The sequence below is a fragment of the Phycodurus eques genome, chromosome 11 (genome assembly GCF_024500275.1).
Source record: "Phycodurus eques isolate BA_2022a chromosome 11, UOR_Pequ_1.1, whole genome shotgun sequence".
Classification (NCBI taxonomy): Eukaryota; Metazoa; Chordata; class Actinopteri; order Syngnathiformes; family Syngnathidae; genus Phycodurus; species Phycodurus eques.
The window spans coordinates 7,996,059-8,018,715 of NC_084535.1; the positions used below are offsets into that span (position 1 = coordinate 7,996,059).

The following is a 22,657-nucleotide window of genomic DNA, read 5'->3' on the forward strand; positions in this document are numbered from 1 at the left end:
GCACTGTGATGCCGATGTCTATACAATACATCACAGTACTGTCCTTAATCTGTTCAAATTCATGATTATCCTTATAAAGGAAAATATTTGTATTCTTAGACTGCACATAGATCATGTATTTTGGAACACATAGATCATGTATTTTGGAACTTACTTTTTATCTTATCTTCCTCTCACGTTGACAGAGTGCAGCTGAAAAACACAAAATCAATGTCCCGGAAACCATGAATGAGTTCCTGGACATGTCAGATGACGATGGTGAGCTAACAATATCTTCTTTTTTTTTGGCTGCACTGCATGATTCTACTGTAGTAGAGACTGTGCTTTGTGAAGTCATAACGTGCGCATGTGTCACCACATATGCATTCAAATCACACAGTTTGGGCCAATGTGCCTGAAAGTCTCGAGCAGGAGTCAGTGTCAGATGACGATGAAGGTACTGGTTCATTAGTTTGCCGTCTGAACCGCTCTGGTTGTGGGTTTGGTTTGTTGTGTGTGGTTCTACTAATTCTTGTTTCAAAACCTGACTTTTCTCTTCATGATACTCACCCCAGGATAAGTTGTGCTGATTTGAGCAGGAGTGAACAAAAGTATTGGGACACTTACAATTATGGGAAGTTATAATAAAAGGAAATACTTAGTGGTACCTTGACTTATGAGTGCTCCACATTACTGTATTTAGTTTTATTAATATTTAGTTATTTTAGTTGTTTTTTTCTTTTCTATTGGTGGTGCAAGCTTTGGATACGCCGCTGCTTAAGGGAATTGTGTATTGTACTTGAACAAAAAAAAATGTTTCATACACAATAACTGTTATGGTTAGTTTAAGCATTTAATTCAGTAATTCTTTCATGTACCAATAGAGGGAGCCTTCATACCACACCACACTTTGAGAATCACTGGACTTGTACGAGACCTACTATGTGTGTGTGTGTGACTGTTCAGCTTAATTGCCCCTCATAAAACCAGTTGATTTTAATTAATTTTACGATGCAATGCTATTTTTCGTGATTAAAAATGTGTTTGCCCCAAAAATGGTGGTGTTTTGGGGGGGCTGTCTGGAACAGATGAATGGCTTTTCAATTTATTTCAGTGTGGAAATTTTATTTCATATAGTAAATTAAGCTACAAGCTTGGTCCACAGAACAAATTAATCTTGTAAGTCAAGGAACCGCTGTGCAGTTTGAAGTTGCTACGTTTCTACAAGATTGTGTAGTGTCTGGGCTGTTAGATAGGCTTGATGTTCGGGTTCCGTGCTTTTTTCTTCCAAAGCAAACTCACCTAAGCTTAGGTTACTTTGTGAAGTGGGACACAGTCATGCAGGGACAGGAAACGGCTTTGCCCAAACTATTCCGACAAAGCTGGAAGCATCCAATGCAAGGCGCTTATCAATTAATTCACTAAGATGTGTGTGCTAATACTTTTGTCCGTTGGGCGTACTAACATTATCATTCCAGAAAACTACAAACGTGCCTTTTTGATGCTGGTTTTGCTTCCGACGTGAGCCTTCGCTGGGTTATTTTGGAGTTCCATTCCTCTCCTTGCAAACTGACAGCACTGATGCTATTTTCCACTAAAAGTTCATTTGTTATTTTTAACACCACCTCGCCGTTCTCCACTTTTGAGAGGAGAGTTGAAGAGGCCTACGAATCTTGTATTATCTCATCTAATTAGAGATAATATAAAGTGCCGCGAAGCTACCCAAATATCAACAACCACGACAAGAAGCTCTCTGGAGATTTGTTTCCAACCGCAACACCCTTGTAAAATGGATGAGCTGCTTCATGGACGTGTTGCCTTGACAACTTTTGTGTGCCTGGAGTTACACTTTGTGTGTCAAATGATCTGGGACTCAACAGGTATGATCCAGCACTGGATGGAAGCTCCCTCGTAGGAGAGTTTCCAGCACGATTCACAGGTGGTGTGCTCGTGTAAAGAAAGAGAGAGTGGATGTATAGAGCCTCTAATCCTATATAGAGGTGGCAAATCTTGTTATGCTGCAGGGTGGTCAGGGTGTGTGGGTAGAAGGGGATGATGGGAATCATCAAAAGACAATTTCAAGAACTATTTATATGAAAAACAGTAAAAACAGTAGTTGCGCTGCTGAGCTTCTTGATGACGTATTCTTGCACAGCTTCGTAAACTAGTTCATTGCATGCCCTTCCTAACCTGGAGATGTTATACAGTAATCCCCAACTATTAGCAAGGCAGGGATAAGGAGAGATTGATAATTGCTTATAGATGCCACAAGATAGCAGCCAAGTGCTATTTTTGTCAAAATGCAACTCCTCAACTTATTTTAACGTATTGTTCCTTGGCCCCAAGATACCAGAAGATGGTGTGTAAACTGTGGTCAAATGGAACTCCTCAATTCACTAAAACATAGTTCCTTGGCATCAAGATGCCACAGGTTGGCGCCAAGGCTTTTATTTGTTTTGGCCTGAGCAGAAAAACGGCAAATAGGTGAGTTTTTCAGCAAACAACGGAGGACCAGTTTCCCCCAAAATTGGTGAATTTGCGAATGCCAAACTGCAACTATGTAGAAGTTCACTGTACAGTGGTGCCTTGACTTCTCTAATTTAATTAATTCCAATTCATAATTATTCATCAATAATTAACAATTAAGAAATAATTGCTCTTTCCCTATTGAAATGAATGGAAATGCCATTAATCAGTTACGCCCCCCCTTCCCATAAAACACCAACAAAAATGTAAAGCGTTTGGACAGCGCTCTACAGTATTGTCCATCCATCCATCCATTGTCTGAGCCGCTTCTCCTCAGTAGGGTCGCGGGCGTGCTGGAGCCTATCCCAGCTGTCATCGGGCAGGAGGCGGGGTACACCCTAAACTGGTTGCCAGCCAATCGCAGGGCACATACAAACAAACAACCATTCGCACTCACAGTCACACCTACGGGCAATTTAGAGTCTCCAATCAATGCATGTTTTTGGGATGTGGGAGGAAACCGGAGTGCCCGGAGAAAACCCATGCAGGCACGGGGAGAACATGCAAACTCCACACAGGCGGGGCCGGGGATTGAACCCGGGTCCTCAGAACTGTGAGGCTTTAGCTGACATCTCAAAATAAAACAATCACAGGTAAGCTGATGTTAACTGTAAATAATACCAGCAAATCTAATTTTAGACCCCACTGTGCACGTTTAGGTCACAAAATGCTGCAGTCTCTTATGTTCCTTAAATGCAACCAAACTCTTCTTTAAATCTTCACTTTTAATACATACAAGGATGGTTTTTTTTTGCAAGAATTTAGCTGGAAAACATTGTGTGTTTTGTGCTTTGAAAGAGTTACAGACATCATTTTTTGGGTCTTGTCTCGGTCCCGGTGAGTTCTGGAACTCGTTTAAGTCGTAACATACTCCGTGCATAGTTGAAATGACTTGTCGTGCATCCCAAGTTGCACAGTTGGACTCTTGCGCAAAGTTTGCAACAAGTGGACTTCCTCAAATTGGTTTCAATTGGCTTCCTCCATGTGTGGTCAGACCTCCCCCACCATCGAAGAAGAAACAATGGCAGTTGGTGCTTGTTTATGGAGGACCACTTTCTCCTTCTTGGTGCGTCAGAAAAGGCGTTTGCGGGAGAGGAGTGCCGCCTCTTGAAAGCCAACGAGATGATCTTTCTTAAGGGAATTAACTCTGGACTTTGCAGACGTCAGATGTCACCGGACTTTACGCTTCTTCCTCTCTGTTAGTGCACCGAGAGAGCAACTTTTTTGTTTTTTTTGTTCGGAAGTTATCAAGTAGATTTTATTGCGTAGACGCAGTTTCATTTGAGATGTAAAAGGAGTCGTTAATTCTAAATTTAAAAAAGGAGTTATGGCAGCGTTAGACAAAGGTAAGTCACTCGAAATTAGATGACGGATTCAATGTAACCATGTCGTGACAGTATTCCACCGTTACTTGAAATCGGTGAGTAAATGTTACGTTTTAATGTTGCATAATATTTGAAGAATAAGAACAATGACGAAAAAGAATTCGAAAAAAAAACCGCTTCTGTGAACGTGAAAGTGGGTTGTCAAGTAACACAATGGCGGACAGTGACAACAGGAAGTAAAGGTTCTGAAAATAAAAGCACAACGTTCGTCGCTGAATACTGTACCATACTAAACTTTGGCATACACGTCTCGCGTTATTTCACATGTGGTGACAATCGTGACTTAATTTTTCTGGACATCATCCAAACCATCCCAACAACTACACTTGTGTCGACTCAAACGGTCAAAATGACCACAATAGTAACTTAAATTGACTTGAATTTCCAAAATGCGGTGACGAATTTAGAGCCTGAACATACATTCGTGGTATAAAAAAAAATAAAAAAAAATGTTAGGGGTTTTATTGTGAAAGGTGAATCCGGAAACGCGTCGAGTGGGGCTTTTGTGGAACTCGAGTGCGATTGTAGTGCGGCACCGGCAAAGGCGAGAGGGGAGGGGCTGCGGTGAAGGAGCACTGTGTTTGCGGGGCTGTGCGGTGCACACGAGCACCTTCCAGGCATGAGGGAGAAAGGCAAGCACGGTCGCCGCGCCGCCCGCTTCGTGGAGCGGCGTGTCATCGTCCACCGGTCCGCCGATCGAGGTGTTCCTCACTTTTCTGCCCATTCTGTCATTTGTGCCTTCAGGCTTTTGGTGGCTCTGCTGTCAGGGAGAGAGAAGTAGAGTGACTATGGATATACCTAAATGGATGTATTTTACATTTTTAATGTTTTAATGAGTCCTGTCTATTGCATGTTCTTCTAGATGCTTTAGTGTCACACAAGAAAAAAGTTGTAGTGGTCTATGCAGGTGCATTCTGCTTATAATTGGGGCAGATGAATGTCCCAAGGCCTCCTGCCTAATTAAAATCTTACAAGGGACTACTTTTGCTGCCGCACTTTTTAATTTTTGTTATTTAATTTAATTAATTATTATTATTATTTTTACAATTCATAATGCTATCTATCCCTTACCAGGTGAGGATGCCATGACCTGCGACACGGACAAGTACCTGCGGCCCCAGGACCTCAAAGAGCTGGGGGATGACTCTCTCCCTCAGGAGGGCTACATGGGCTTCAGCATCGGACCCCGCTCGGCTAGGTAAACGTCTGTCGTTTGTTTTGATGAAGCTGCTCATGGAAACAAAAAAGCATTACACTGCTTGATCCATACATCAGATGTATGACACCTGGTGAAACAGTGTACACTGTACACTCTCTGCTAGAAAGTTGCAATCTAATGATCAAGGGACAGATAAAATGATTCAGCATTTTTCAAACGTGGGGTTACAAAGTTGCCCCAATTAGAGCAATAAACGCGCTGAATATTTGAGCTCGGATAGGCCCTGTGGACTGGTACGCGGACCTGAATCCAGGGGAAACGCTGCAGTGAAAAACACACTTCATCAATGTCAATATATTGACATACTGTGGATGGTCAGGGGAAAAAAACACAGTGACAGTAAATGGATAACATCAGTGAGCTTGGAAAACACTTTTTTTTGTGGGGGAAATTTTCCATTTAAACAACAAGAAATAGTTATGTCATAATTTGTGATTCTGAGTAACACTCGCAGGCATTAGGTACACCTGGACAATCTAATGTGATCAATACATAAGCTCTATGTTAACCTTTACAACCTGCAGTGGTGTAGAAGTGCACTGCATCATATCTGTGTCCGACAACAGCGTGAGTCCTAATTGGCTATACATATACTATATAAATATATAATATACTATTCCATTTCACATTGGCTGAACTCGAAGTTGACCACACACACAAGGATTTGTGATAGAAAGCCCAGACCTTTTTTCGAGGTGAACAAAAAAAATATATATATATCACCCTTAACACACTCTACACTGCTGGATGATCGCTCAGGATAATTGTTTAGAGACATCCAATAATCAGGCTTTTGGAGACTTTTACCAGTTGGGGGGGTAAAATATTCAAAATTGGCTCGCTTGTATGTGTTTATCCCACTTAAATGTATTTGTTTTGTTTCACATCACAATCACAGAGTCTGTGGCTTGGCTCAACTTGGTGTTGACCACTCACATAAGTAATTGTGATCGTAAATATTGAGCAGGTTTAACACTTATAATTGTCAGCCCGACCATTTTCCAAGCGCTTGAGGAGAAAAAAAGCATCTCTTGTCACCCCACACCGCAGGAAAATCACTCAAGACAATCTTTTCGAGACATCCGATAATTGGGCCTTTTTGTCTTTTTTGAAAGAGAGGAAAAATTTTCTTATTGCAAAGTGTATACCCCACTTTAGGGTAAATACCATTTTGAATACAGCCATTGTATGTGATCCTATCAGATTATGCAGGTGTTCTGAGACTTTAGTATATTACAATATAGTCATATGAAACTTCCTGATAACTGTATCATGAGATCTGTTGTTTCTGATGCAACTGAATAGATTTTCCAATGTGTATTAGAACTTTTTTTTTTACTCTCTGTAGCTTTCTGTGTATGACTTCGACACTGCAACCACACAAATTTGGGTTTCTGAAGACTAAAAGTCAGACTTTGCTTGATGCTCTCTTTTGTTTTCTTTTCCTTGCACCTCATCTCTCGCTCTAGCCCTAGAATCAGGTAAGATAAGAGTAGTGTTGTAGGAATCTTTAGTTCTGAATGGCATCCGCTGGCACCCTGCCCTAAACTCACACCCCATATATCCCCTTAACGCCAACTGAGACCTTCCCTCTGTGTCCCACAGTGTTTGTTTGTGGTAGTTTTGTCCCTGTGTTGCAGTGTTGTGATCACATTATTTCCCTCATGTGTTTGCCTGATCATCATATGTGCTGGAAGAATTTTGCAATGCAGGCTCTGCTACATTATATTTACCTGAGCCTTCTTCAGTTTAGATTTTTGTGCACTAATGCCGTAACGTTGACATGGCTTTTCTTTTAAGCGGCAACTTCCAGGGATCAGGCACACAAGTTATCGGCAGGAATCCGTAGTTGTTACTTCAAGGAGACAAATTATGCATTTTATTCAGTTCACAGGTGTCTTAAAATACCCCAAGGATCAACCGTTTGGGTGTTTCTGCATGATAGCGTTTAAGAGCGTGCAGTCTGGTGACTGGACTTTGGCTGTGGCTTGAAAGTGGCTCTGGATTTTCTCCCTGGTTTGTTGTGTCATGGGTGGAGAAACTTGGTTTGGTAGTGGTTATTATGTAAATTAGCATCACTGTTATGTAACAGTGGGGCGGAAATGCAGAGTAGCTCGCTCATGGACAACATTTTCAGAAATGGGCAGATGATTAAAAAAAAAAAATGGCTATTTAAAACTCATTCAGTGCCAGCCCTCCCAGTTAACATGGATATTTGACTTCTAAAGCAGTCAATGTCAGTGAATGTGTTTTCACACTTGAGGGCCCTCGATGGCCAAAACGCAAAATCTCCTATCTGAAAATTTTACCTTTTTGAGAAGACTAAAACAAACTTGTTTTCTTGCAGAAAGCTATTTGTCAAGGTGAAATCCCCCAATCAGAAAATACTGCGTTTCGGACAGCGCTATTAAACAGGCAGTTGAGAAGTCAGTTTTCCATAATACATCCCCTTTAAGCTACCAATGCACCATATGTGACAACGGTTCAGCTCTATATATGTTAGAATATGTGGAGAAAAAAAAAAAAAAAAAAAGTCATTCACTGACCAAACTGTCCACAGCATGCCAAGAAATGCCTCAATGCCATCTTCTACTTACACATTTCGTCTAAAATGAACTCCGAAGCTTGTTCCCCCAAGTATGAGAGTCCGTTCTTGGGAACTTTCATACTGAGAAGTGCTGAACTTGTCACAGGCATCTTCTTCTTTGCTGGTTTTAATGCAAGTTAGTCATGTTGATTACTGAGCACACTCTGTCGCGACCAATCAGTTATAAGTCGATGTGGAAGCTGTTGGACTGTATCTACTGTCTCTTAGTGGCTTAGCGACAGTGTAGCAGGCTACCTAAAGCCCTTTTCCAATCTCATTAACTCTCCTCTCGGCCCCTTGGAGCTGGATTTATATAATCGTAATGTCGAAATCGATGGCCTTTCTCTGCCCTTTCTTTTTCGACTGACACTACCTATTTTTCGCTAGACATACTGTAATATGGTGTAGCGACTGGTGTAATAGTGTCTGTAAGAGAAACAGAGGGGACCTTGGGAAAGACAGCCAAGCTGTAAACAAAGTCGTAAGTTGCAGGGGCCGTAAATCAGTGGAGATGCCCTGGCAGTCATCAGGAGGATTCTGGATGTTTTGTCAATAATCGGCAAAGTTGTGAATGTAACTCATAGTATCAAGTAATCTGGATAATATGCTGTGCAGCTTCAAGAAAGGATGGCAGGCAAATTGATCTCCGGAAAGATGAATGGAGCAGTGTTGAAAGAAGAGGAGGATGAACCAGCTGAGAGGGATGAAAAAGTGCTAAGGAAAAAGTAGCTGAATGAAAGGACTATCATTCTGTAGAAAGAAAGGCATGGAGGAGAGAGAGGGAGACAGGTGATGTGACATTCTGGATACAGACTGAAACATTGCATAACGAACACCGGGGAAGCGACTAGAAAGGAAGGACGACCCTTTGAACGGATGTTGGCTTGGGAGACTTCCAACTGGGAATTGCCACTGAGTCCATTTTGGCTGCGCAGAGTTGCTCGGTAACGCGGCGGTGAATAAAAAGGCCTTCTCTTTGTGCCAAACTGCGCCCCAGCTCGACATGCTGAGCTCCGCATTTTCCTCCCTCCAACCCCCCGTCACAAACAGGCAGCTTAGTTGTTTGTCTTTTAGGACACATGAAACTCTCTACAGTCTTAATTATGAGCCAAAAATCACATATTAGTGGTGTGGACAGACTCAAAAAGACTTTCGATTTTAGCCTGAGATACTCCACAAAATAGCCAGGGCAAAACACAAATCAGCATTCTGTGTGGAGTCAAGTCGTGTAAAGAAAACAGACTAATACTAGTCAGGCATATACAGGGTGTTGCCCAAAAATCATTTGAAATATGATATCACAAAAATTAAATAGGCTTCATGTTGTAAAACAACAGACTTATTCCTCAAAATTCCAACTACATATTCAAACGGGTATAGATTTTATAACCTGTTTCACAAACCTAAAAATGTTTTTCAGTATTCACACTGTAACATAACATAATACGTTTTCCCTCAATCTTTTCAATCCGCTTTTCTGCAGTTGGCAAATTTTTAGTGAAGTTCCTCCAACACTCCTCTTGGATGGTGTTTGAGCATATTCTAACACCCCAAATGCCTTTTTATCACAAGTGGATGTCTTTCTTCATCTTGAAAAAAAGAGAAAAAAGTAAAACATTAAACTTAAGATCTTAAAATTTGAGATCATTTGTGTGAGAATTGTTATAAGACTATGATGTAAATATGTTTGAAACACCCTATACAGTGTTAATTTACAAGTGCTCCAACTCCAGATGCACGTTCAGCTGTTTCTCGAATGGTAAAAACAGTCTAACATGCACATACAAAATGACAACACTCACAAGGAGCCGCCCCAACACACGAATGTTATAGTTTGCACTGGAATCAGTAGAAACCACAGAAGCTGGCCTACTTTTTTATTTTTAGTTTTTTTCTGTGCAAAACCAAACTGATCTTACTCTAGCAGCAGCAGTAGTAGTGGTAGTAGTTGTGATCGTAGTAGTAGTAATATTTCCATCCCCGAATAATCTGCTTCTCCAGAATCACATCCTCCTTTCCGCCTCCTAATTTTCTACTCTGGACACTCTCTCTCTAGTTAGATTAAAAACAAAAACATGTTCCCTGGAGGTTGCATGAAGTAATGTAATTCCTTGCTTTTTTTGTCCTGTATGTATCATGTTGCCCTGCCGCCCGTCGCTTGTCGTTGCCCCGCGACGCTGGCTTGCGTGGTAACATTTAGCCTCCGCTCCTTCAGTTCGGATAGGTCCAGCACCCTCAACCGCAGCTCCTTCGCCCGGGACAGCATGATGATCGAGGAGATCCTGGCCCCCACCAAGGACACGGTAAGGCACGCCGCCATCTCAAAGTCCCCCCTCACACCTTTCTGTGCTGAACAAGGACATAAAAGTGCCAATACAATGCTTGCCAAAGTGTTCAGAATGTATATGTAGCACCTAGAATTTTAAGTTTACCTCAAACCTAATAGGAGCGCACCCCCCTCCTCCTTTCTCTTGTTTGCTCATGGAAAATCTCAGCTCCCCGCCTGTCTGATCATTGTTTTGGTGGTCAAGAGCTAAACCAGAAACTGTAACCTGTCGTATTATAAACGGCAACTGTAATGTAGCCTACTAGTTCAGTGACGACATCACCCAAGAACCCAAACTATACACGGCTAAAATAGGCACTCAAATTGATTTAAAAGTTAAATGAACACATTTACGCGGGTTCAACTATTTTTCTTTAGTAGAGGTCCACTCACATCTGATACATTTAAGTGTCATTACGTATGGTTTAATTGTAATAACGTCTCATCCTCGCTACAAACTAAACATCATAAATTGTGATTAAGCGCAACTCTTGACTGTTTCCTCTTCCCGAAGCTTCAGAGTATCTGTAAAGACATTTCCTACCTGGTCGACCCACTAAATAAGGTATTAAAAAAAAAGAGACCTGACATCCATTCTCTGCTCACCCATGCTTGTTTTTATGTCACACACATTATCATGTGAATCAATTAGAATATTGTTGAAAACTATTTAGTTGAGTCGTTCAATTAAAAGAGTGAAACTCATCTAGATTCACTGCACACAAAGTGAAATATTTGATGATTTTTTTTTTAAAAACAGCTCATGAAAAGCATCTCAAGGAATGAGATTATTGAATAAGAAATATCAAAATAATGAATATGGAAACTAGGTGGGACTTGGCCTTCCTATGCCTATTTGTTTAATAAATATACAGTGAACCCCAGATGTTTGCGGGGGATCGGGACTGTGCCGGACCACGGATAGCGGAAATCCGCAGACAATTGTATATATTGTATATTTTTGTATGTCCATGTATTTTTTTTTAACTCAAACAAATTCTTGAATAAGCGGGGCTGAACCATAGGTAAACCGTTTTGGGGTTGGTTACGCCCAAAAAAGAAAACAAATGAAGAAAAATGAAAAAAAAAAGAAAATCTGCAAATAGGTGAATCCACAGGTGCTGAACCGCAAGTATGCGTGGGTCCATTGTATATGATATATGGGCGTGACTTCTTTTAATTGAACTACTGAAAGTAACTTTGCCACGATATTTATAATTCATTGCCATGTACCTATACCATCACATCCTTCAGCTTGCACCTCTCTTCTCTCTTCACCCGCCTCTTTCTATTTCCAGCACCTGTCAGTGACGCGGGAATACAACTCAGAGTGTATGCGTCGCTACAGCTGGACCCCAGATACCGTGGACCACGGCCACAACATCGCGTCCAGCCCCATCCACTCTGGGTAAGAATGTCAGAGGGCATGCGGATATGTTTATAAGCGTGTGTAAACATGTTCCGTGATTGCATATACAGCTCCACATACGGCAAGGCCGGGTAGTCAGCAGAGATCTGCAGCGCTGGTGCAGGATTTTTATGTTGTGCTACGGTACATGTAGATAGTAGATTTATTTTTTTCTCCTATCAGATTTCAGCCTCTATGTGTTGCATGTCAATCTCATCTGCCCAGGCCTTCACAATCAGCAGTGCTGGCCGATGTAACTTAAACTATAGAAGTAAAGGGACTGTTTCTTTACCCAATCAGATTTCAAATTCATCCTCAATGATGCCAGCATTTTTCCATCCTCTGATTGGTTGGACGGAGCAAAACTTTGACTAGCAAAACACGTCTGTGGAGGTCTGCACACAGGACTGCCAGTCCTCCATATTGACATGGATATTTGAATTCAACAGCCAATAATGGCAGTGAATGAGTTCATATATTTATGAATCGGCATCTCTGGTATCATGTTTTGTTTTTGTCACATTTGTTGTTCGATAAATATTGATTGTGAACTCCTCCAGATTATGTATGTGGCACAGTTGTGTGCCGTTATGTTGTGTTTTTGGATAGTGATGACTGTTTCTCTAATTGCGACATGATAGTGGTGGTATTAAGAAGTGTAATAGGTCGATCTGTCTCTACTGATGGCCCAGCTACCAAATGCACAAACAACAACTGGTGGTGTCAAGAGCTCGGAATTTACCGTAGTTTCTCACTAACCTACCCTAATATAAAACAATGTGATTCAAAGCAGTAAGTATGGCAGTCAGTGACCATGCCCTCTTGTGTCACGTAACGACACATTAGTCATTAGTCGCTTGCAACTTTTAAATCCAGGTAAACTAAGGAACCTCAGTAATTTTTTATATGAATGATGCTTTGGTTCTTTTTTGTGCAAACTTAAACAACACATTATTTCCCTTAATGTGATCCTACATTATTTTGTTAAAACTCCCAGTCAGTGTGTTCTGTTTTCCGTCCCGATGTAGTGTGTAATCTTTGTGTTTTGTCGCCATAGATACCGACAGCGATTGTCAACCTTGATACTAAAACTAGGTTTCGGGGGTTTGCCTCCTCCTGCATTGTCTCCATGTGTTTATTTTACAGCTTCTCCTCCCCGCTCCCTCAGTATGACTCCAGGTGAAGACTGTAATGCGTGACTCCTCCTCTCCCCTCAGTGATTCCACTCACTCATTCACCACTGCCTCCCCTTATCTTTTTCCCGACGTACCCTTTTTTTCTCCCACCCCTTAATGTGTGCTAGTGTCATCCGTGTGGTCTGGTGTTTCATTTGCATTGCCTAGAGATAGTACAAGTGTGTCATCTTGGTGTTATTGATGTGCCACCTTTCTCTTACAGAGTACATGAATAACCTTATACTGCATTTACAGAAAACTCACACTCACTCACACTTACAAGAAGAATATATACAGTGATCCTCCGCTTCAGACCCACTCACAAATGGCAAAAACCGGTGCTATAGAGAGACCATTAAGTTTTTTAAAATACATTTTTGTAATGGGATAAAAAATAAAAACATTAGTTTCATTGTTCCGGCCTTAAAATACCGCTCCCACACACTGTAATCACATTGAAAGGTATTTATAAATGTAAACACAAGAACTCAAGAAACAAAAAATCAGCAATACAGCGGGGGATTACAGTACTGTACTCACTTTTCCAGGTGTCCGACATTTTACTGACGGGACGTACACAACTCACAAAAAGTGGAATATTTGGTATTGGGTAAAATTTCAGGGTGAATCTAAAATGCACTAGAACCTTTACAGGTTAACTTAATTTGACCTCCTGTAACTTTTGAATGTACTTGTCCAACTGTTCAAAGTTTCAGTCCTCTTTTTTTTACTTTTCTTTAACAAGGAGGTGAACAGCAAAATTTACAAAAGGTTTTTGATCCATGAATGGACCAATGGACCAATTTCCTGGTTCAATTAGAATTGGTATTTAAACAGTCCTCTTCATCATGCTCTTGACATTTTGACAACACCAACCACTGACCAACAGTACCTCAGTTTTTTTCAAATTGAATTTTCGAAAAGAGAAGTGACTACTGAGCTTCGAGTGTCATCAGCAGGTTGCTACAGAGAGACTGGAAGAGTCACAGAAAGGCAGAGAAGTTGACATTCTTAGAAATGTAATAAAAACAAACACCTGTTGTGAATGTTACCATTCAGCTCTTTGTTGGAAAATAGCAAGTTGTGCAAAAAAGTACTGAAACATTGAACAGTTGGAAATTTATTCCATTGAAATTTTTTTTTAAGTCAAATTAGGTTCACCTGTAAAGTTTGTTTTAGATTCATCCTGAAATATCACACAGAAGTAAAATATTCCAAACTTGTTGTTAGTGGTGTATCACCTTTTATCTACATTAACCCTGTTGGTGAAACATCTGTGCAGGTGTGTAATATTTGATCACTGACTGCTGCTTCAGAGGATCTGAAACGCTGGCATCAATCTCACCTTTTACCTCCAAACTAAACTAAACCCTATCGCTGTTTAGTTTTCCCCTCAATTGGAGGCATTTCATGTGAGCCAGCTCTCGGAACTCAAAGCACCTTTCTTTGTCGTGTCTCTGGTGCTTTCGCTATTATTTTCCTCTCTCTTTTCCGTTCCGTGTTTGGGTGTCCAGTGATCACAGCATGGGGATCATCCTGCTCACTTTTTTTGTCCATGGCTTCTGTCCATCTTGGCCTCGGCCTCTTCTTCCTCACCCCTCACATCTCTTCTTTTCTCACACAGGTTCCTGGTCAGCTTCATGGTGGACGCCCGCGGCGGGTCCATGAGGGGCAGCCGCCATAACGGCATGCGCATCATCATCCCACCCAGGAAGTGCACGGCGCCCACGCGTATCACCTGTCGCCTGGCCAAGAGGCATAAACTCGCCTACCCGCCACCCATGGTGGAAGGGGAGGGCCTGGTCAGCAGACTGGTGGAGGTCGGCCCGGCTGGGGCGCAGTTTCTTGGGTAAGTTTGAAAAATTATGACTCAAGGAAAGCAGTCTAGTGGCACTGTTACTGAGCTCTTTGATCCCGTGCTTTCTTTCAGTCCCGTGATTGTCGAGATTCCTCATTTCGGCTCCATGCGGGGAAAGGAGCGGGAACTGATCGTGTTGAGGAGCGACAACGGCGACACGTGGCGAGAGCACCAGTTCGATTCCACTCCGGAGGAACTCACGGAGCTGCTCACTGGGATGGATGAAGGTGAAGAAGCGGTTGTGTAATCTTGAATGACCATTCAATGTGTTGAAATAAACTGATCCACTCTGCAGAAATTGTCCTGAATGACCAGAGACATTTTTGATAACTAAAAATACAACAAACAGGACATTATATCATGCATTCTCTTATGCAAGTAGTTGAAAACATTATATGGGGTCCTCGGTTTATTAGGCTCACAACATTAAAATTTACAAACGGGTTAGCATAACGGCTTATGAAAGCATGTAGGGCGGTCACTATTGAATCTTTTTAGAATTGATTCTCCTATTGATTTTTGATCAAATAGTCAAATAATAATCGCCCCTCCTACTATTACAAAATATATATATATATATTATAATTTAATAATTATTAAATATTTTTTTGTTACTAACATGCATTTTATTCTTATTCATGAGGGATGGACTTAACCCTTAAACTGCATATGTTGGTGCTGAGTGTATGGTACAAATTTGATGTGCAGAATTTGAGACAGCAAAATGCTAAACAGTTAGCAATCACGATTAGCATTAGCACGCTAGCAATTACCATTTTAGGTAAAAAAAAGCTAACTACCATTCAGCTCACTCATACTTATCAAATGTACATTAGGCATCTAACAGTGTCTTAAAAATCACTTACAGACGCTCCTTTGTCCTTTCTGGCTCGACACATTTCCCCCCCACTGCCCTAAATACAAGGTCATGCTGCAACAGAAGGCATGGTCATTTACCACTCAACTTAGTTTTTTTTTAATTTCCTTGTTTTATATTTACAGCCTACATGTTTTTGTACCCTTATTTACTGTAATTCTGACTTTAGTACTGCGACTGTGGTGTACACTAACGTAGCAGTTAAGTCATAACTACAGTTAATATTCATAAGAACAACATGAATAGGAAAAAAATCAAATGAATAACAGGAAATATGGTGGTAACTTCTCAGCCTTCTTGTGCCACATGACCATGTATTCCTACGCCGCTGCACAAACTAGTTCATTACGTGCCGAAATTTTGTTCCATTGTCGTAAACGTGTCGTAAACATTTTTCGCTTTTCGCCACTCCTGATCTCCGTGTTGCAGAATTGGACAGCCTTGCCGAGTTGGAGAAGAAGCGCATTTGCCGCATCGTGAGCAGAGACTTCCCCCAGTATTTTGCTGTGGTGTCAAGGATCAAGCAGGAGTCAAACCACATGGGTCCTGACGGGGGCCTGTTGTCCAGCAGCACTGTGCCCATGGTCCAGGCGTCCTTCCCGCAGGGGGCGCTGACCAAGAAGATCCGCGTCGGCCTGCAGGTTGGTATGACATCAGCTCATAGTCTTCTTAATGTGTAGGCTGTTTTGTACCATGTGTGCAGTTTATACAGTGATACATTGACTTATACAAGGGCCTCAATTTACGGCTTTTTCAAGTTACGAGCAGTCGCTTGGTCAATTTTTTAAATGTTTTTTGCTTTGTGTTGTGAGCATGTAAACATGGATGTTAGGTTCATTGAAGACTTGTCCATAGGAGTGAGTGTGAATTGTTGTCTATATGTACCCTGCAATTGGCTGGCCACAAGTCCATCGTGTACCCCGCCCCTCACCCAAAGTCAGCTGGGGTAGGCTCCATCTCACTTGCAATGGTAATGAGGATAAGTGTTATAGAAAATTGATGGATGGACAAAACATTTTTTTTTTTCAAATTAAAAACAGGTAGCAATTTGGGGAATGGGGTTTGTCATTTCAATAGGAAAAATTGATTTGATATAAATAAATTCAGTTACAAGCTTGATGACGGAACGAATTAAAGTCATGAAGTCAAGGTACCATTGTACATGACAATTTTATTTCCTTTCTTTAGGCTCAGCCTGTTCCTGACGATATGGTGAGGGCGGTCCTCGGGAACAGAGCCACCTTCAGCCCCATTGTCACCGTGGAGCCCAGGAGGAGGAAGTTCCACAAGCCAATCACAATGACCATCCCTGTCCCGCCTCGCCAGGCAGAAGGCCACCCCACCGGCCACCGGGGTGACGCGGCCCCTTGCCTGCGTTTGCTCTGCAGCATCACAGGCACGGACACCTTGAAATTATCGGAGCGCGCAAGACATAATGGATTGGCTTTATTATGGGATGTTTTGTCCTTTGCCTCGTATAGGAGGAACGTCCCCCGCCCAGTGGGAAGACATCACGGGAACCACGCCGCTTTCCTTTGTGACCGATTGCGTCTCCTTCACCACAAATGTGTCGGCCAGGTAAGTTGAATTTGAATATACAATACCTTACAACGAACCACTGCAAATTCATAGTTCGGTGGTCGGGAATTCACATATTGTCAGATTTTGGGGGGGAAACCTATCCTCCATTCCCCTTAAAATTGACTTATTTTTGTGCCGTCTTGGTGCCAAGAAACTATGTTGAAGTGAGTTGAGAAGCTTCATTTTGACAAAAGTCGTGCTTTGCTGCCATTTTGTGCTATTTATTGTCAATTATAAACCTTTGTGTGGTGATGTCACTTAGTTGCATATTTTCACTATTCGACTTGGTTACTATCCTCCGGGAATGTTTTTTAAACGCATTGTAAATGATTTTCAACACAAAAAAAATAAATAGGTGTAACAGAAAAATCTCTGATATAACCTGACAGAAATGGGTGAGCCAAGATATCACTGCAGAATACTGTGTTTCAATTTGAAAGCTAAATCAGCGGGAATACTGCTTTTTTACTAGCACTGGTCCATAATAATAATGGCAATAACTAAGGCCCGAGCACCAGGCAGAATTATTGTGTATTACTATTCTTCCAACTAATTTATGTGCCTTTTTGGAGGCATCAACATGCCCGAACACTCACCAATTTTTTCTCTCGTGTGTATCCTAGTGAAAATCAGGATGCTGAACACGAACCCCCAACCTCAGTCAGTAGCACCCTCCACGAGAAAGTTATAAATTATTGCTTATTGACATGAAATTTGGTGTGTATCATAACAGGACGTAAGTTTAAAAAAAATCAGCCCCCTGACACCAGTTATACTGACACATGCCTGAAATGGAACAGGAGTCAGCCATTTAGGTTGGAAGCAGCAATTTTGTAGGAGTTCCAGGGCTTGTCCTTTGACGTACTCCATCCATCCATTTTCCGTACCGCTTATCCTCACTATGGTCACGGGCGTGCTGGAGCCTATCCCAGCTATTGTCGGGCAAGAGGCGGGGTATACTCTGAACTGGTCGCCGGCCAATCGCACAGGCACATCAAAACAAACAGCCATTCGCACTCACATTCACACCTACGGGCAAAAAGTCTTCAATCAACCTACCATGCATGTTTTTGGGATGTGGGAAGAAACCGGAGTACCCAGAGAAAAACCACGCAGGCACAGGAAGAACATGCAAACTCCACACAGGCGAGGCCGGATTTGAACCCCGGATCCTCAGAACTGTGAGGCAGGTGTACAAACCAGTTGTCCACCGTTCCACCCCTTTGACGTACTCCCAATTTCCCAAATGAGCCCCAATTGGAAGTATTTATCGTAGAGAGATGGAAGACGCTAAAAGGTAAATCCCCATTCATTTCACTATCCTTGATATTCCTTAACAAAGTCTCTCTCCTGCCGTCTCGTCCTGGGCAGGTTCTGGCTCGCAGACTGTCACCAGATTCCTGAGACGGTGGGTCTAGCATCTCAGTTATACCGGGAGCTGATCTGCGTGCCGTACCTGGCCAAGTTTGTGGTGTTCGCCAAGATGAACGACCCGGTGGAGGCGCGCCTCCGCTGCTTCTGCATGACGGACGACAAAGTGGACAAGACCCTTGAGCAGCAGGAGAACTTTGAGGAGGTGGCCCGGAGTAAAGACATCGAGGTGGGCTTGTGTCATACTTGACTAAAATGGACCCAACCCCTGATTGTTTGATTAATTGATTAAGCTGTGTCTCAACACTTTTGTCATCATTGTCACTTTTTTGTTAACGGCCTCTTGCAGGTTCTGGAGGGCAAGCCCATTTATGTGGACTGCTATGGCAACCTCTCTCCGCTGACCAAAAGTGGACAGCATCTTGCTTTTAATTTCTACTCCTTTAAGGAAAACAGACTTCCTTTCAACGTGAAGGTACAAGATTTTTACTGCAGTATATGATGCCCGCTAACCCTCTCCACTTTATGAAATGTAAATCGAAATAAGTTCTTTCTTCAAAATACAGTGTAGTTATTCTAATATACATCCAGGTGCATCTCAATACGTCGAAAACGTCACTTATCTTAGTTTCAGTTAGTTCAAGTGGAATTCATTATATCGAATCAATACACATATTTTAAAACTAACAACAACAAAAAAATCACCATTTGAAGAGAATTGTAATATTACATCAAATATATAAATAAGTTTTAATATTGTAATTAGGTAGGAATTGGGATTCTGAAAAGCATTTTCCTATGTGTATATTAGTTTCAGTTATCCCCTTTACACAATTATACTATTCACGTGGAAGAAGCAGGACTGAATGACTATTAATGTGGGTTGTGAAGGTGAACTGCGAATATAAAATTTTGCTTATGTCTGTGTTTGTGATTATTATCTGTAAATGTACGAAAGCTGGATTTAGTGATATGGGTGGAGTTATACATGGGGAAAAATAATTATTTCCGATTTCAAGTTATGTCGAAAATGCTGTGGGATCCAGCAACTGATGTCAGAACGGCAGTCTTTAACAGCAGCTAGGCTTCTCGTGTCCTCTGTTCTCTGTGGAAGAAGGTACACTGGATCTGTTTGTTGTCTGCATTGCAGATGAATGCCTCTGCTGGTTGAAGCCAAGTAGTTCAATCCATTTCACCTCAATTACTTCCTGTGACGATTAATCAACAATCAATTAGAGTGAATTGAGCAATTGATCGGTCATAATTGGTATACAACATCGTATGTCAGGGCAAAAAGCTGTTATATAATTTTGTTTCCCCCCGCTCACCAATGCAGTTCCATGTCTTTTCTACAGATCAGAGATATGGGCCAAGAGCCCTGTGGCCGGCTGTCATTCCTGAAGGAACCAAAAACCTCTAAAGCTTTTCCGCAGAGTGCCATATGCAATCTGAATATCACACTGCCGATACACAAGAAGGTAGGCGTCACGTTATCAAGAGTCCTGCGTGCTTTTCGGCTCATGCCATATCACCGACATGGTATTCAAATAACGAAGAGGAGATGGCCATTGGATTTAAGAGATGATAGCCTATTTGTCTTTTATTGCACATATTGAGCCAGTAAAAAGACCCCACAATGTGCGTGTGTGTATATATATGTATATTTATATATATATATATATATATATATTAGTGCTTTGCTCTGCTGCTGCCTGGCACTATGTTAAGAGGGGTTAACACTTCTCATTTGTTGCAAGAAAATTGTGCTTTTGCTTGGTATGTTTTGCTATTATTGTTATTATTATAATACTGCTAGGTTTTTTTGTTGGTTTTTAAAAATTTTTTTTTACTCCTGATGTTTTCTCTCATTTGTTTTGTTTTGCTGCTCCATTTTCATCACTCCATCTCATTACAATGTCCCCGCTTTCCATTTTGTCATCTCTCTCCCTCCGCCTGCCGCAATGCATCTTGGGAATTCCACAGGATATGGAGTCTGATCCTGACGATGAGGTAAATAGTCTCTTCATCATCACACTTACAACTGCTTCTGTTTTTTTTTTTTTTTTTTTTTTTTTTTTTTTTTTTTTTATAAATTTCTCCCGCTCTGTTAGCTTTTATTGAGTAAAAATGCTTCGTGCATGAATGGAAAAGGTACTTGTTTCAATCAAATTATTTTTATTTACCCTCTTCATCTCAAGTCCTACGCTAAATGTTTCACACCTCTCACCACGTGTCCTCCTTTGCTTGTAATCGCTCAAGTGCAAATCAACAGCTATAAGAACATCCTATTTTTTTCGTCCTATGGTTCTATAACTTTTGTCAAAGTGGAATATTTTCACCAATACTGACAGATAATTGAGTGTCTAGAAGTCCTAACTTTTGCAACTGTATGCCACATTTCTACAAATATATTTTCTGTTTGACGCAGTGACCGCGTGTGATATTCTTAAAACAAAAGTAGCATTGAACGATTTTAATAAGGCACCATGTCAACCTAGTAAAGTAAAAAAAAAATAAAAAAATAAATACAGTGATACCCTGATTTAAGAGGACCCCAACTTAAAAGATTGAGTAACATAACTACTCGGTTTCTTTTTTTTTTTTTTTTTTTTTTTTTATGCTTTGATGCAAGCCAAAATTGGAGTTAGGAGCGAACTTCAGGTACGCTGCCGCTTGAGTGAAGGGAGGGAAAAAACTTGCCCGTGCACTTTTACCAGTCAAACACACAAACAGAAAATGAAAGCACTTGCAAGGAGCATGGATCAGACACTACACTGCACTAACTGTAGTAAGCAGCTCCAGATGTCACTCACTCGGCCACACCGCTGAAAGTCACACATCAACACACAAATGTACTACAGTGTGTGTGTGTGTGAGACCTTTGGGTAAATTACACTCGATAAAACCAGTTGGTTTATTTAGATTTTCTTTTACATGTTTATATTTTACAATACAGTACTATTATGCATTATTATATTACTATTTTTCCTTATTAAAATAAAGTAACAAAACAATTGTAGTGTTTTTTGGGGGAGTTGGAACCGATTGAAAAGGCATTTAAATTCATTACAGTAGGGGAAAATTATTTGATACACGAGTAAATTGAGTTACGAGCTTGTTCCCGGATCGAAAACTGTAAGTCAACGTACCACTGTAGTTACTGCTTTATGTTGAAGAGCATATAGACAAAGTTGTCTTTGGTTGCAACAATGGTGATTCACTCGAAACAGGGCATCTTCCTACTAAATTAACAACTTAACATAATTGTCTTTTAGGTTAGCATAACCATCTGACCATATTTTATGTTCAAGCATCTTTTTGTTTTTGTTTCAGAATGAAAGGCCAGAACGACGCCATACCTTTGCCTCCTTAGCTTTGCGTAAGCGCTACAGCTATTTGACCGACCCTGCGGCGAGTGAGTTCCCCTTTTCTATTTATAACGTGCATGAAAAAAATATATATCAATTAAGATTTTCTACATAATAAACACAATCAGTTAAACTGTCTGAAGGTCCCTTTATATAGTACCTATAGATGTTGCTTACATTGACTTCGTCCAGAAGCAGTATTTACTCGCAAACATGCTCATTAATCATCATTTTCCCAGCCTGACAAACATTCTGTCATCGCTCTTGCATGGTTTAACTGTGTGTCAAGCTTGGCTAAGCCTACTGCATTATGTACTGCCGTTTAAACTCTTGTGTTACACTTTTGAAAATATTGAGCAGGTCAACATCATACATGTCATTCATTGATTTATTTGGACCAAATATTTTTTTATTTGTGTTGTATGAAAATGTTCTTTTTATTTGTTCTTATTCATTTGGTGGCGATTCTCTTATTGGCTTTGTGACTGTGTGGCTGTGTATAGTTTTGTCCTAATAGGTTGCACTTTACAGCTTGATGCTACTATCATTTTGGAACAGATTTAAATTCTAAAACATAAAATTTCAAGAAACTCGAGGATGCAATGTTCGGCTTTTTAATTTGGATCCATCTTGAAACTTTTGGATGCAATTTTAAGATTCGAAATATCAGACAGTAGGTATGACAAATTTGTAGAAAACTGCACAATACGTAAACCGTAGTGGGCATTTAACGGCTGATATACAGACATTTTTTGTAAAGTGCAACCTCATTATTTATTCTAAGTTATTGCCAAAAAGGTAATTTAATATTCTTTTCCAAATGCTATAAACTTGTGGGGTCATCTCTGGCATTGAAAGTGAAGCAAATGTAAGGAATTGCCTGTCAAGCAAACATGGACAGTAAAAGGCACTTTAGTCGGAACAAGTAAGCTGAGCACATTAAGCACATCAAAAGTCAATGGAATTGTACTTTTTGGTTATCATGTTTTGTACCTCG

At 40.9% G+C, this 22,657-nt stretch overlaps 1 protein-coding gene across 14 annotated transcripts in view; it reads left to right on the plus strand.

The window, feature by feature from the left end:
* LOC133409578 (ankyrin-3-like) overlaps window positions 1-22,657 on the plus strand; it is a 126,027-nt gene that overhangs the window by 83,704 nt on the left and 19,666 nt on the right. For 3 of the 14 annotated variants that reach the window (XM_061689788.1, XM_061689793.1, XM_061689794.1), the window contains 16 exons: window positions 186-258; window positions 380-436; window positions 4,965-5,088; window positions 6,579-6,590; window positions 9,897-9,999; window positions 11,321-11,430; window positions 14,230-14,454; window positions 14,536-14,690; window positions 15,770-15,981; window positions 16,529-16,736; window positions 16,822-16,918; window positions 18,293-18,521; window positions 18,642-18,767; window positions 19,648-19,770; window positions 20,276-20,302; window positions 21,626-21,707. In XM_061689788.1, the coding sequence (XP_061545772.1) occupies window positions 186-258; window positions 380-436; window positions 4,965-5,088; window positions 6,579-6,590; window positions 9,897-9,999; window positions 11,321-11,430; window positions 14,230-14,454; window positions 14,536-14,690; window positions 15,770-15,981; window positions 16,529-16,736; window positions 16,822-16,918; window positions 18,293-18,521; window positions 18,642-18,767; window positions 19,648-19,770; window positions 20,276-20,302; window positions 21,626-21,707 (1,963 nt within the window). Of the gene's footprint in view, window positions 1-185; window positions 259-379; window positions 437-4,964; window positions 5,089-6,578; window positions 6,591-9,896; window positions 10,000-10,536; window positions 10,588-11,320; window positions 11,431-12,576; window positions 12,610-14,229; window positions 14,455-14,535; window positions 14,691-15,769; window positions 15,982-16,528; window positions 16,737-16,821; window positions 16,919-18,292; window positions 18,522-18,641; window positions 18,768-19,647; window positions 19,771-20,275; window positions 20,303-21,625; window positions 21,708-22,657 lie in introns of all 14 variants that reach the window. The other 11 variants (XM_061689795.1, XM_061689796.1, XM_061689798.1 and 8 more) reach the window with 8 other exon arrangements.